General features: G+C 40.1%; 1 protein-coding gene and 1 non-coding gene across 13 annotated transcripts in view; both read right to left on the bottom strand.

The window, feature by feature from the left end:
• The window catches only part of Fbxl4 (F-box and leucine-rich repeat protein 4), a 73777-nt gene that overhangs the window by 33999 nt on the left and 24172 nt on the right, over nucleotides 1-15606 (bottom strand). For 11 of the 12 annotated variants that reach the window (XM_087548833.1, XM_087548831.1, XM_087548834.1 and 8 more), the window contains 1 exon segment: nucleotides 8865-9109. In XM_087548833.1, the coding sequence (XP_087404959.1) occupies nucleotides 8865-9109 (245 nt within the window). 12 annotated transcript variants of the gene reach the window in all.
• LOC120103329 (small nucleolar RNA SNORA17) lies at nucleotides 3095-3224 on the bottom strand. Its single transcript, XR_015621607.1, has one exon. It is a non-coding gene; the product is annotated as a small nucleolar RNA SNORA17 (small nucleolar RNA).

The following is a 15606-nucleotide window of genomic DNA, read 5'->3' as shown; positions in this document are numbered from 1 at the left end:
ATATTTAACTGGGCCTGGCTTATAGGTTCAGAAGTTCAGTCTGTTATCATCATGTTAAAAAGCATGGCATTGTACAGGCAGATGTGATACTGGAAGAGGAGCTGAGAGTTCTGTATCTTGATGTGAATGCAGCTAGGAGTAGGCTCTCTTCCCCACTGGGCGGTGCTTAAGTCTAAGAGACCTCAAAGCCAGCCTACACAGGGGCACACTCCCTCCAACAAGAGCACCTCTATTCCAAAGAGGCCACACCTTCCTAATAGAGCCATATCCTATGGGCCAAGCATATTCAAACCACCACATTCCACTCCCTAGTCCTCACAGGCTTGTTCAAACACATGAGTCTTTGGGGGTCATACCTAGCCATAGCATAATAAAAATACATTTAGTTTAACTTTAAAAGTTCCTATAGTCTATAATAGTCTCAAGAGTGTTAAAAGTCCAAAGGTCAAAGTCTCTTCTGAAATTCAGGCAGATTCTTTTATCTGTAATCCCCTGTAAAATTAAAAGCAAAAAGCAAATCACATACTTCTAACATATCAAGGAACTGGATATACATTTCTGTTCTAAAATGTCATATTGAGGAAATATTAGACCAAAGCAAGACCAACAGGGCAAACTCCATCTATGTCTGATGTCCAACTTCTTTCAGCTTTGATTACTGCAACACACTTGCTTCTCTTGGGCTGGTTTCACTCCTTGTTAGCAGCTTTCCTTGGCAGATAATCTTGGGGTCTACAAAGTAACTTCAATCTCACAGATTCTTGTTCCAATGTCTGGGATCTGTACATGATCTTTTGGGCTCTTCCGAAGTGCCTGGGTCACTTCTCCAGCTCTGCCTTCTGTAGCACTCTAGACTCTGGTTGACTCCACTCCATTGCTGCTGCTGTTCTTGGTGGTCATGCCATAGTACTGGCATCTCAAATGCACTGGGGTCTTCCATTGCAACTAGGCTTTACTAATAGCCTCTCAGAGGCTCTCTTCATGGTGCCAAGCCTCAGCTTCTTTGCATTACCCCTTCAACCTGCAAATGAGGCTGCACCTTCACCAATGGCCTTTCCTGGCCTCTCACGGTGCCATGGCTCTCCTGACCCTTTCATTCCTTCAAAACCAGTACTACTTAGATGACTATTAAACATTACTAACTCTAGCTGCCAGCACAAGGTCTGTCTCTGGAACACAGCTTTTCGGTGTTCTGAAAAACTACTTCCCAGATTTCACCTGAGTATTGCTGGTCTCTTCTTAATCACTGCTAATTTCTTGGCTCCAGCTAGCCAGCTGGACTCTAAAGCAAGAGCCACATGGCTAAGGCTGCCACATTCTGCTGCTTGTTGGGGCTGGAACATGCTGCCCTCCTTGACATCATCACCAGCTTTCTGTTTTCCAGCTCCTTCACTGCCTAAGCTTGGCTGTCCTGGAACTTGCTCTGCAACCTGACCTTGAATTCATAGATTTGTATGTGCTAGGATTAAAGGCATGTACCACCTCACCTGGACACAGGAGCTTTTTTTTTTTAACCTTTTCATAAGATTTTCATAAGGTCTGGTTTGTAGTTCATTCCAGATATAATCAAGTTGACAATTGACAATAACCATCACAATCCATCCCTTGTCAATTTGACACATAATCATATCTCCTTATGTCCAAATGAAAACAATAACCAGGTCATAATATAGCCTAACATGATATAACTATCCCTTAACTATAAATGCATAAACAATAAGCTTAGCTGGGTCAAATCTTGCCCAAGATCACCACTCCCTTTATTCTATTTAATATCCTTGAACAGAGGACTAAGCTCCACTCCACTTCCTCTTTGAACCGTGCATTTTGTATTTTTCCTTTCTAAGCTTGTTAAACTTGGTCAAAATGTTCCTCATGCATGAACCACAGACAAAGCCAAAACTAGGCTTTTTTGAGACTTCATTTGTAAATGCAATTAATATAGACTCTTAGGATAATGGTAGAAAGAGGCACAGTCTTCACCAAACTATTACTGAATTGATCTCTAAGCAACATACTAAAATTCTTTTCCTTTGAAACCTCTTGAGCCAGGCCCCCGACTTCACATCACTCTTAGCAACAATGTCTTCCAAATTCATATTAGAATGGCCATTAAGCCCCATTTAAAGCATTCCATTGCTTTCCAAATCGAAGGTTCCAAAATCCATATTCCTCCAAACAAAAGCATTGCCGGGCCTATCACAGCAATAATCCAGTCCCTGGTACCAACTTCTGTCTTCCTGGGTTTTATTGCTGTGAAGAGACCATGACCAAGTCAACTCTTATAAAGGCAAACTTTTAATTGGGGCTGGCTTACAGTTTCAGAGGTTCAGTCCATTGTCATCATGGTGAGAAGCATGGAATTGTGCAGGCAGATGTGGTGCTGGAGAGTTCTATATCTTAATTTGAATGCATCCAGGAAGAAATTCTTTTCCCTACTGGGTGGAGCTTGAGCACTAGGAGACATCAAAGCCTGACTACACAGTGACTCACTTCCACCAAGAAAGTCATCCCTATTCCAACAAGGCCACACCTCCTAATTGGGCCATTTCCCATGAGCCAAACATATTCAAAACACCACACACATTTCCTGGACAAGTGAGGTAGAGTTTGCTCTTCCAAGTGCTGCAGCAAGTGAGACAAGGCCTCTTCTCCTGCTCTCCTGTCCTACCTTGGCCAGTGTTGAGGAGCGGAGGGGATCTCTGCCTGACACTACTGCTGCAGACAAGAGTGGGCCAGTCTTCCACACTCACATCCCTGGGCTGGCTCACCTGCAACCCACATCCACCGTCAGCTCTCCTAAGCTTCCCAGGTTAGTGCAGGGTGAGCTTCCCTTCTCTCATGGCCCCAGGGCCAGGTCTTGCACCTGCAGCAGGTGATGAGGGGGTAACGAGGAAGGAGGCTTCCACCTTGTTCACACTACTACTCCAGAGAAGTGGTAGGGCATGCCTAAGTGGCCCCTGGCAAGGGTCATCTGACTTGGGCTCACCCTCCCTGGGCAGGGACCTTTGGACTCAGGCAGAATTCTTCTAGTCTCCATCTTGCTCTCTATCCTAGGAGCCTGTCCAGGCGTGTCTGGGGCTGAAATGGTGGTCATCTCAGGGTAGTTTCCTGCCCAGAGGTTCAAAGGTCAGAACACAGAGCAAATACATAGCCTCTCTCCTCTGTCATCTACAGAGGCTCATGCGACATAGCAGCCACACCTGCAATGCCTCTAGGACAGGTATTTACTAACATTTTACACTGAATTCTGTAAGCTTCTTCATATTCTTCAGCAACTGAAACAGATCTTTGGCACATACAGTCCTTAGCATTGCATATAGAATGACGGCTCGTATTATCTATCAACTTTACAGATCTAGAATCCTCTAGGCATGTCCACGAGAGATTATCTAGATACGTTAGTTTCTAGGAATGTCTGCGAGGGATTACTGAGATTACACTAGCCCCTGGCAGGTATGTGGAGAATTATCTAGGTTAATTGAGGTGGAAAGACCCAACTTTCACTGATGACAGCACTGTTCCATAGGCTGGGGTCCTGGTCTGGAGACAAAGGAGACAGTTCACTGAAAAAACACCATTCTTCCCTGTGCTTCCTGACTGTAGGAACAATGTGACTACCTGTGTCAAGCCCTGCTACCAGGCCTTCCCTGCCATGAAACACTGTACCCTGAAACTGTGAGCCAAAAACAACCTCTTCCTTCTGGAAGCAGCTTTTAGCAGGGTATTCTGCCATAGCATCAAAACAAGTAAGAAATACATACGGCATTTAAAAATCAGTCAAGAAAATCTTCCAACTTAAACAAACAAAAAAAAAACCCTATTTCATCTTTCACCTTTTTATTGAAAATAGACTTTTTCATATAATATATTCTGATCAATTTCCCCTCCCGCAACTCCTCCCAGAGCCTCCCACTCTCCACCCACCCGATTCCATACCTTTTCTTTCTCTCCCTGATAAAAAAACAAATAGGCAACAACAAACAACCTGGAAATCAACAGAAAAAAGAAAGAGCCTAAGAAATACATCTAGCCACAGACACACACTTTCACTGATACACAAATCCCATAAAAGCACAATCTCGGAAACCAGGATATATAAACAAAAGACCTGTAAGGCTTTAAAAAACAGTCTTGGGTTCATTTTGTGTTGGCCATCTACTGCTGGACACGGAGCCTGTCCTTAGTGTGAACGAACTCCAGTGGGAAGATGAATTTTTCCTTTGCCAGCAGTTGTCAGCTGGAGATAGCTTCTGGGTTAGGCACGAGGGCTAGTGTCCACTTCCCTTCTCAAGGCTGGAGCCCTGTCTGACTTAAACCTGTGCAGACCCATTCTAAAGCTAAGTTTTAGCAAACTACTCCACCAGGTTGGACAAGTTAACACTGTTACTTCATTTCAAGTAGATAAGTTGTTACGGTGAGTCATTCATTTATGAGTTAGCAATCTAAGAATGAATGCTGGGTTTCAACGAGTCAAAAATCCTATTTTTGATTTAATAATTTTACAATGTTTCGCAGATTAGAAAAGGGACTTCACAGAAGTAAATGAAGTCTTAGAAGTAAAAACTTTGGTTTTAGCTCCTTATGGTCTTTTACTGGGCAAAGCACTTTTATCTAGATTTCCTTTTTATATCTGAGTTAGAATGACTTAGCATTTCTTTTCTTTCTTTGCAGCCATCATGGAAAACTTCTCCTCCAAATAATTTATAGCGGAGTGTCAAACTAGTCACTAGTGAACAGGAAAACTTCAAGCTGACCTGGATGAGTCAGAAAGCACAATAAACACACGGCCACCCTTATACTGCCTTTTTGCTTTTGCTTTTCCTCCGTCCAAGACTCAGATAATGCATATTTTCACTCTGAGCAGGTTCTCTAATCAATATGCTCATATTCTCCCTTCCCATCTTTACACAGTATATTGATCTCATGAACGCAGCAGCAACAGACACAACTGCCCATACATGAATCGTGTCTTGGGGCATTTCATGGAAGTTTTATTTCAGGGCAGTTACTTGGCTACTTTCATTGATCAACAATTACTCATTTCAATCATGAGATGGATCACTGGAAGAAAAGTAACTTATTTTTTCCAGCCTGTTTCTTCTATATTGTGAATTCTTATCTACTATTACTTGATATTGAGGGTTTTATTCACTTTTTTAGAACTTCCTTTTTTAAAATTTCCCCTTCTATTATGAATAGATTCTTTTCTCATATAATATATTCTGATGACGGTTTCCCCTCTCTACTCCTCCAAATTCTTTCCCACCTTCCCTCTGACCCTGATTCACTCCCTTTCTGTATCTCATTTGAAAAGAACAAGTTTCTAAAAAGTAACAACAGAACATAACAAAATAGAACATAGAAAGATAAAACAAAGGCAATCAATAAAAGAATAAGAGAGCAAGAGAAGGTACTAGAAGCAGAGACCCACTCGTTCACACACTCAGGAATGCCATAAAAATACTAAACAGAAAGCAAGAAGATATGCACAGATGGGTGCAGAATCCTGAAGGCCGTATGCATGCTGCTGCTGCTGCTGCTGCTTCAGGCTCTGTGGGCTCATATGAGTTGCTCATGCTGACTTAGAGGGCCTTGTCTTCTTGGTGACCTCCAATCCCTCTGGTTCTTACAATCTTCTCTAGGGTTCCCTAAGTTCTAGGGGCTGGGAGCTGATGGAGACACCCCACCTCTTCCTTCCGAGGTCTCTCTAAGAGCTTTATGAGCCTACATTCAGACGAAGAATCCTGAACTAGGTCTGCAGCTAAACACGGGTGGTGCTGTTTTGGAAGGGTCTATAACTTTAGGACATGGAGCTTCACTGGAGGTTGTGGGCCACGGGCCTTGTGTGGGGGAGGAAGGTGAGACAGCTTTTTATGTCTCTGATCTGTATTCTTGTGACTTCCTCAGTGCGGATATACAGCCAACCTCTCCTCCGGCTACCATGTCTTCCCCGTCTACTGCCACAGACAGGCTGTACCCCTCTAAAAATGTAAAACAAAAGAACCCCCTTTCCCCAAACAAGAAATCAACCAAGGCAATAACTGACAAAGTCCTCAAGTCTAAAAACACCCAAAGTGTTTCCTGACAAAATGAATATGAAGGGGCAAAATCCTACACAGAGAGAGGAATATCAGAGAGACTCGGCACCTACTGAAGCAAAATCAGGATTGCTAAATGGGGCCTAGACTTTTAAGCAGAATATTATGATATAATTTAAAACACAAACAGGCAGGGAGGCAAGTGAGTACACAAGACCTAAGAGACAGGGACGTAAAGAAAGGAGAATTAGACAGAATTGATTTTAACAAGTAATAGTATGCATGGGCAGTACTCATAAATTTGGGGCTGGAAGTGGGTTTCAATAACTGATTAAATTTTTTCTTTATTCCAATTTAACCAATTTCTCTGTTCTCCTGATGATAAAAGTTCCTAAAAGGTTCTCTAAAATCTACCCAGTTCTAACTTTCACAGATAAAAGATTTTAGGACACAAAAAAAACCCCAGCAACCTCTTCCCAAATACTCGTCCAGAACAGTTCAACAGTGCTTCTGTAAAATGTGTTTTTTTCTTTGAAATATTATATAAAGAAATCTTCAGAGTAATGTGTATAAATAGACCACCACTTATTCATAGATGATTCATTAATAATCAACTCATGCATATTTATTGTTTATTTTGAGAAGGCTGCCTCCGAGTCATAATGACTGTCACTTTAGTCAAGTCAAAGGACCCAAAGCAATCAGCAGACAAAGCTGCAGCATGCCCCCCAAGAACCCTTTCCCTTTGTATTTAAATACACTTCTAAATGTGAACAGTGGCTTCAGCTGATAGGCATACTAGTGGAAACCGTGGGGTTTGACTGACTGAAACACCACAGTAAAATCTGGGTAGCGCAAAGGATATATCACTTCTGTGATCATGAAGATGGCCACAGAGCAAGGAATCCAGGTGAACGGAAAACCAGAAGCAGAACTGCTACTGGCAAAGCTGGAGCTCTGACCGACACACAGGACCTCATCCACTGCCGGTCTAAATGAACAGGACTGCTGAGATTTCTCCTCACAACAGATGCTTCTTCTCTTTCACATTCAGGCTACAGAGTTTTTAATATAAGGTTTACAGTGTGCCCACTGTCACCATCATGGTCACAGACACCACTGTGCCAAAGTCAGACCTCACCACCATTTTCCTTAGCCTCTACAGTCACAAGCTGCTACCTATCACTTTTATGAAAGTAAGCAACATGTTTATTTTCATAGTTTTTCTTCTCTGTGGAATGAAGGGGTGCATGTGGGTGCATGCATACCCTGGCACCCATGAAGATCAGGGGACAACTTAACAATTTCCTTCTTGTGCATCTCAGGGATCCAATTAACTTGTCAACTTAGGCAGCAAGTGCTCTTATCCACTAAGCCATCTTGCCAGACCCTAAATTCCTAATTTTAAAAATAGAAAATTCATTTCTCTAGTGCAAACCAGTGAGGCAAGAGCTAGACCTTTATAACATAAACCAATGTTTACTGACACCACTTGACTGTCTCATACTGTACTATTTATCTAGTTTATGGTCAACAATACATGCTCTAGCTGTAGTTAGTTTCAGTTCTTATTGGTCTCATTAGTAGTGAGAAAAATTTGCAGATGGATTGCTTTTGAAGCAGAGAGAACTAGCATTGGACTAAGGCCCCACTAGAATTCAAGCACTCCAATACAGATACCAAGTATTTTGGAAGGGGTGGTGGAAGATCTCAGAGGTGGCCTCAGAAGCAAAGTCTATCTGGCTTTCTCCTGCCGACTTATCTCTTCCCTCTTTCTCACATGGACTGAGTCACAGAAAGCAGCATTCCTCTTGCCCAACACAATACAAACCACAAAGCCTAAACCTATCATGCTACCTTTTCCTTGCCTTCCTGCCACACAGTTTTTCAGATGGCCCTTGCTATATATCCCTGCGATCCCAGCTGCTTGGGAGTCTGAAGCAGGAAATTCCAAGCCAAATTTCTACTTGGGCTACAAAGCAATCTCAGGGCTACCTAGGATACTTAGCAAGATTCTATCTCCAAACAGAAATAAACAACAGTAATAAAAAGAGCTGGGGCAATACAGATCCATGCAAGGTGAAGGAGCATTTATTAATTTAAAATAACAGCTATTGTCTCCAAAGTTTCTACTCCATGTTTGACTTTATGAAAATGATGGAATCATATAACACATACAAGAACAATCATCAAAGTTAAGAGAAAAGCACCTGTTTGTGCCTTAAGAAAAATTACTATGGCATTACTAAGTGCTAAATGAATATGCACTTTTGCAAGCTTTCAAATGTTTAACAGGTGACATTTAATAGTAAGGAAACTAAATGCTTAAATAGAAAGGAGCAGAAACACCTGGGCAGGTCTGCAAGCGTCGTCCTCTATTTAGCATGCAATTTCATTTTCAACATAATTAGCTTAAATGAGCTTCTAAATTTGGGTGATGTATTGCACATGTAATTAAGATTTAATTAAAAATGTTCTGTAATAAATTGTTTTCCATTTCTGACAAATCACATTAGAGAGGTAGATTTTGATTTGGAAATAGTTTTTTAAATGTGTTAATCATCTGTGCTGAAAATATGAAAGAGAAAAAAAGCAGTTGGGTTGAAAGTCACTTGGGATTTAAATAAGAAGTAAAGAATACAGCTGGCCCGTACATCAGTATGAAGTTTGGCTGAAGAAGATAGTTAACACTCGTTTATTTTTATAAATATCAATCTTTTTATTCTTACAAAATATACAAATACAGTTTAAAAATTTACCGTGAACGTTCTTATATGCAAGTCTAGTCTCTTGATAAAAAGCTTTAACCAGTTTTATACCTACCTGCTAAATCCTGACACAGAGATGAACCCTCTGTTGCCAGTCCAAGACAGATTAAGCCACTGGACAAGAGCACAGCGAGCCTGTAGGAACTCCAGTGAAGTATCATCTAGCTTGGCCCAGTATGGCTGCAGGTTGAGGTGGATATACTGTAGAGGGTCACAGCAATGCTGGTGGAGGAGCCTGCAAGTCTGTGCTAATCTACACAGGTCTGGTAGTGAAAGATGATTCAGAATCAGTTGAATGAGCTATATAAAACAGAAAGCCAAGATCATCAACAGTGAAGGACCGTATCACTTTTTGTTAAACACAGAATGAGGTCTAATAAAGAGCAGTATAATTGTTTCAAACACTACCTTCACAAAGTAGATAAATCTACATTTACCACATTATCCAACACATACATCTGACTGCACTGCATTTAAAAATTGCTCAAATTCTCAACTCATGTTGACAATTCATTTTCATACAGCACAAAGATATACACACTGGTAACTGTTGAAATAATAAAAATTTTCATAGAGAAAACTTTAGACATGTCAGACATTGGTATGGAAGAAAAGAACTTCCACTCCGAGTTCTGGGGGAATGAGTAAATAGGATAAGCTAAGCACAGCTTCACTGGAGAGGTGTAAGTATACTCCTTCCAGAAAGTGCCAATTATAGGGGAAGGGCAAAGCAGGCGGAGAGTCTGGTGAGGAGGATGGGGATACACAGAGCTTCACTTGGATTTAACCTGAAAGGAATGAAGATTCAAATTACAGTGACACAGTAAGCTTTGTGTTTTCAAACATAAGGGCTCTCCATGAAGCAGAAAGCAAACTAATACAGAATTCCAGGGAAGCAGAGAAAGGACAGATCCCACTGAAGGCAGCTAGCAGCAACCGTGGGGCAACATATATTATTAACAGGCTGGACACAAAAAGATAACTTTAATTACAATGATCCATTTGAGCTAGTCCAAGATTTATTTTCCTGTTGGAACTTTCTTAACTAGTTTTCAAAGAACTATCTTAAGAGCCCTAAACCTAACCAAGAATCAGAATTTAAAAATTCATATTTGTTTAATGATAAAAATCTTCTTTAGATGGGAGAGGTTAATTTTTTTAACATAAAAGCATTCACCTGACTTTTCTGCTTTTGTAAGTAATTATACCCTTTAACAAAATGATCTTCAGCTTAATGTAAATTCTATATTAATGTTAGATCAGATTTCACTGTTTGTGTCGAATATTCTAACATCCAAATGAACAACAATATAATCTTAAGATAAGTTGAAAGATTACTTATAAAATATGAGCAGTTACTGATTAACGAATTGTATCTAGTGAGGCTTGGGGTACATTTGCTATGTCTTTTTAGCATTTGGACTAGGCTGTAAAATGACGTGAGGATGTTTGCATGCCTGTGTATGTACTTATTAGAAAAACAGGGAATTAGAATTAGTATAAAAGCTCTGACAAAAACTTAGTCTTTTTTCTAGACTTTCTCCCGGGCCTATCTTATGTTGCTTTATATAACCCAGCTTTTATCAAAGCAAAGTAAACTCTGTATCATTAAATTAGCAAGACTCCTCATCATCCTCCATGATGTAGGTACAGTTGGATCACCTGTCCCGATAAAAGTTCCCTTCTCCCGACCATCCCCTGATCCTAAACCTGCTCACTGGCTTTAAGAGGCAAAGATGTATTCAGTAAGAGCCTAATAACTCTCCTTATGGGAAAAGTACCACTGAAGAGTCTCTGTCATAAGCAAATACGTTAACGAATTTGCATTAGTCAGATAACCCTGTTGACATGAGCGTTATTACACAAACAAAACTATGGAGGTAAAAATATATAAAATCAAGCACAGAAGTGTTGGGGCTGGTCTTGTGCACTGTGTATTCAGATGCTGATTTCTGAGCCCCAGATCAGATTGCAGTCTGGACATGGGCATTGTACTGACAATGTGCTCGAAAGGATGCTCCCCAGTAAGCCCTGGGTCCTGCTAAGACTGAATGTGATTGTTGGGGGGAGGGCAGCAATGGGGGGAGGATGGGGAGGGGAGCACCCACAAAGAAGGGGAGGGGGAGGGATTAGGGGGGATGTTGGCCCAGAAACTGGGAAAGGGAATAACACTCGAAATGTAAATAAGAAATACTCAAGTTAAAAAACAAAAAAAAAAAAAAAAAGGATGCTCCCCAGTAATCTCTGACTGGGTAGTTAAAGGCTAAAGCCTGTGACAGGAGAGAGAGAGAGAGAGGAACGCAGAGCTTGAGATGGAGTAGTGGGGTCTCAGGTAGGGACCATGAGGAGAGAATAAAGGTAGGGGATGAAGGAGATCACCATGAGGAGGACGAACCATGGAGATGAACCGCGAGCATATGGCCAAGAGAAACTGCCCTGAGGACACATGGGCCTATGGCTGGGATGTATGTTAGAAGAGCTCAGATGCTGCCCTGCATAGCGCCGCAGCTAGTTAATAAAAAGCACAATTCCGTGTCTTTGATTCAGGAGTTATACAGGCTAGACTCAGGGCAGGACCCCTATAAAATTACTTGTGTACAGAAGAAAGATGGAAAATAGGGTAACCCCACTCACATCAGAGATCAGCACTATTTACAGTTTGACTTTTTTGTTTTTTGTTTTGTTTTGTTTTGCTTTGCTTTGCTTCTCATCTCTTTCAGATAAATGAACTTCTATTCTTGGGTGTGCACTAAAAAAATGAAAGAACAGTCAGTGTTCAGCATCTTGCTTTTCTTATTCAGTGATCTATCCTGTACATCTTTATCTGTACGAACAGACCCACCCTATTCCATTCACGCGCATGACACTATAACAACAGATGTTTACTGATTTATTTCCTGCCAGTTTCTTTCTTATTGCAAATAATACCGCAATATCATCGTATGTATTATGTATGCATGTTCATCCTGGTAAACTGGAAATGTATCTTTAGAATAAGTTACATACATTTAAAAGTTGTCCTTCTGAATGTTCATATCAACTTATATATTCATAGTGTATGTACTGGCTAGTTTTGTGTGTCAGCTTGACACAAGCTGGAGTTATCACAGAAAAGGAGCCTCAGTTGTGGAAATGCCTTCATGAGACCAACTGTAAGGCATTTTCTCAACTAGTGATCAAGTGGGGAGCACCCAGCCCACTGTGGGTGGTGCCATCCCTGGGCTGGTCTTGGGTTCTTATAAGAAAGCAAGCTGAGCAAGCCAGGGGAAGCGAGCCAGTAAGTAACATCCCTCCATGGCCTCTGCATCAGCTCCTGCTTCCTGACCTGCTTGAGTTCTAGTCCTGACTTCCTTTGTGATGAACAGCAACATGGAAGTGAGCTGCACAAACCCCTTCTTCCCCAACTTGCTCCTTGATGTTTGTGCAGGAATAGAGACCCTGACTAAGACCGTGTCAGTGTATGTAAGTACCCATCCACCCATACACTTGAGGATGGTATTAAAACTTTACCATTCTGAAAGGTACAAAGGCAGGGCACGTGCTGCCTGTCTTCATTCCCCCAGCCTTCTTCCTCATCCTCCACCACCTCCTTTTCCAATTTCTTTTTATTCTTGCTACTGTTCTTAATTGTAAAACTGGAATCCCAAAGGTGCTGTAAATGTACTCTTCCTTCCTCTCATTCTATTCAGGGATTCAGCTGCACTTGTCCATCCATCACTTCTCTCATTACATAATCTTCAGTGTCAACCAAGTTTTCTTCCTCAGTCTATGTGTATAAGCTAGAATGCCAGAGAGAATCATGGCCATTTTTCCAGAATTTTCTTGATTATTTTTTTTTTCTTAGGTGAACTTTGAAATTTAAAAAAAAATCTCTTTATATTTCAATTGAAACTTCAGTAAATACATTATAGCTTAAAAACTGACACTGTTTGTGGGATCCATGTGTACATGGATATACATGCATGACACTTTTTACTTACTGTGTCTTTCTACTCAGGAACATTGTATGAATTAACATTTAACAATCTTTAATGTCCCAAGAGTTTCTAAAGATAAAGATATTTATCTATTGCAGTCTGTCGATGTACTTTTATTTCCTAATTCTCCTGAATATTCTAATTATAATCATTTTGTCTGCAAATGATTTTATACCCTGCTTTTCAAAAAGTACACCTTTTATGTCTTTCTCATGGCCAAAGTATTAACCAGAACTTTCAGAATGGTATTATGTAATGTTTTGTTCTTAGTTTTATTTTCAATCTAACTCAACTTACCTAATAAAGCCACGTATCATTTCAAAACTTTAATAAACATATTTTTTTAAAGACATAGGCCTCATTCTGTAGGCCTGGAACTCACTTTGTAGACATCGCAATTCACCTACATTTTTCAAGTGTTTCAAGAGTATATACGGCTAGAGGCTACATCTAGGAACTGGTATTTCTACTGTTTCATAGTTATGGAAGATATCAGCTAATATAGCAAACAACTTAGTATTTACTTTTTGAAGAATTCATTGGTAAAATTACAGACACCTCTCCCAGCTTTCACTTGGCCAATTAGTTTTGTCACCTACTGGAGTAGACCCTGGGGTTAATTTTCCTTTGACTTAGTATTTTGGTATTATTACCTTGACTTTCTAATATAAAAGACATGTTTAATACCAGGAATAAATACTTGAAGATCTTTGTACTACTTTAAACTAATTCTATTTGCTATGATATTATTTATGTAGGAATAAATATATATTAAGAAAAATTTATAATGTATTTTTAGCAATAATATTCAAATTTATTTTAATAGAATTATTGTCTTTATTTTTATTATTTATTTATTTATTTATTTATTTATTTATTTATTTATTTTTGAGACAGAGTCTTACTATGTAGCACTGGCTAGCCTAGAACTCACAGACCTACTTGCCTGTTCCTTGAGTGCTGGAATTAGGGTGTACATGAAACTTTTAAAACACTTTGTGCAAAAAGATATCCTGAATCAGAATATAAATAATGTATTTCTTCCAAATGAGATATTACTTAAATAGCCCCTAGCATCTTCTGGTATAATCCAAATATTCATATTAAAAGGTATATGTTGTATGAAGACATGTAATATTAATTTAATGGCCTTCTTATACCTAATATAATATTTTGAGAAATTCCAAACTATAAAAAGAATGAAAAGTCATCAAAGCCATGTTATTAACATGTGAAAGAGCTTCTCTGGAGTTTGACTAAATCAAAGGTGACAGATTCAGACCAAATAAACACATCTCTTCATCTTTACTAATATAGTATCTAGTGTCTATGAAGTTGCTGAGAGGTACATCTTAGCCTGAAGCTCCTTTAGAAGAACACAATGAATAGAGGATGTGGGATGTTCAAAAGGGTCCCTTCCCCAGCTGACTTATCCACTCTCAACCCTCAATCTAATCTCTGAGACCGTTCAGCACACTGACTGTTTACAGGACATCCTTTTATATCACATGCAATCAGTGTCCTCTCAAGAATGCTGGTTCTACATCCTGGTTTCTCTAGAGTGTGTTGTATTGACTAAACCTTTGGGACATATTTGAAACCATCTATATCTCTTTCCTTTCACATATAAGTAAGTTAAAATTTCCCAATCCACACCACTGAAACCTTCCTACTCTACTGAAGCCCCCTGCTTCCTACGGCTAAGGCAGATCACACCTACAACAAGTTTACAAACACTCTCTCATTTATATGCTCTTCATTGTAGAATAAAGCACACAAATAAAATGGCCTGCTTAATATGGGCAGTTTCGGGAATATTAGCTATTATTCCATATTCTTCTCTCCCATTCAAAATGTTATACAAAAAGACAAAGCATATTATAATCGCGCATCTACTCTGGTTTTTTAGCAAATTATTTACTATTTCTACACTATCTTTGACCCCATCTCAACAAATTTTACTAAGCCTTGAGAAAAGGCAGTGCCCTGAAGATCCCTGGCTGGATGGAAAAGAAGCAAAGCTCTTGGTAAATGCTCTCCGGTACAGTCCAGCCCACAGTTCAGCAAGGCGAGGGTGAGCTGCAGCTGCTGTCTGTGTGCATGCAGCTGTGCATGTGGCATCTCCACCCAGTTCCATGCCCTGTACTCCTTGACACAGCTAATGCTGAAGCACACAGCCATGCTGGTGTTCCCAGCCACAGTTGTTCTCATCCTGGGTATTCTCTTCCCTCAGCCTCCACCATTCCTGTTAATGCTAAGAGCTGGGCAGTTTGTTTTTTTATATTCAGGTTTTGCTAAAATTTTAAATCATTTAAATATATTACATCTAAATTCCTATCTAAATAGTTTTTGGAAGTGGGCAAAAAGCAAAGCTGACTCACTTTCTAGAGGTGAACTGCTACCACACAGATTTTAGAGCCCCAAGGAATGACATTACCACCATCTCATCCCCCTCTCTCCCAGCTCACCTTCCCATGTGGCGTCCCTTTCCCCTTTAAGGTATGGATGATCTTAAACAATCTGTGCTGTCCCCTGCCCAATAAAGGCCTGAGCAAACCCCTGGGTCTGCACCTATTGAGTGAATGCTTTGTACCCTTATATTCTTCTATAACCTAACAACTTTAGCTACTTTACAGATGTGACACAGCACATTTTCGTTTAAAAGCTGACCAAATTGGTTTTGAGCATCAAGCAATGTTTTCAAAGGGAAGCATAAACACCTGGTTTACCTGGTTAGAAACAGGTGGGGAGAGATTTTTGACATTACATAGCTACAGAATCCTCCTTGCATTTGATGTCTGGATCTAGGAAGGCTAAATA

Source organism: Rattus norvegicus, chromosome 5 (genome assembly GCF_021556685.1).
Source record: "Rattus norvegicus strain SHRSP/BbbUtx chromosome 5, alternate assembly SHRSP_T2T, whole genome shotgun sequence".
Classification (NCBI taxonomy): domain Eukaryota; kingdom Metazoa; phylum Chordata; class Mammalia; order Rodentia; family Muridae; genus Rattus; species Rattus norvegicus.
Note: the sequence above shows the minus strand (reverse complement) of the source record. Positions and strands in the feature narration are given on the sequence as shown.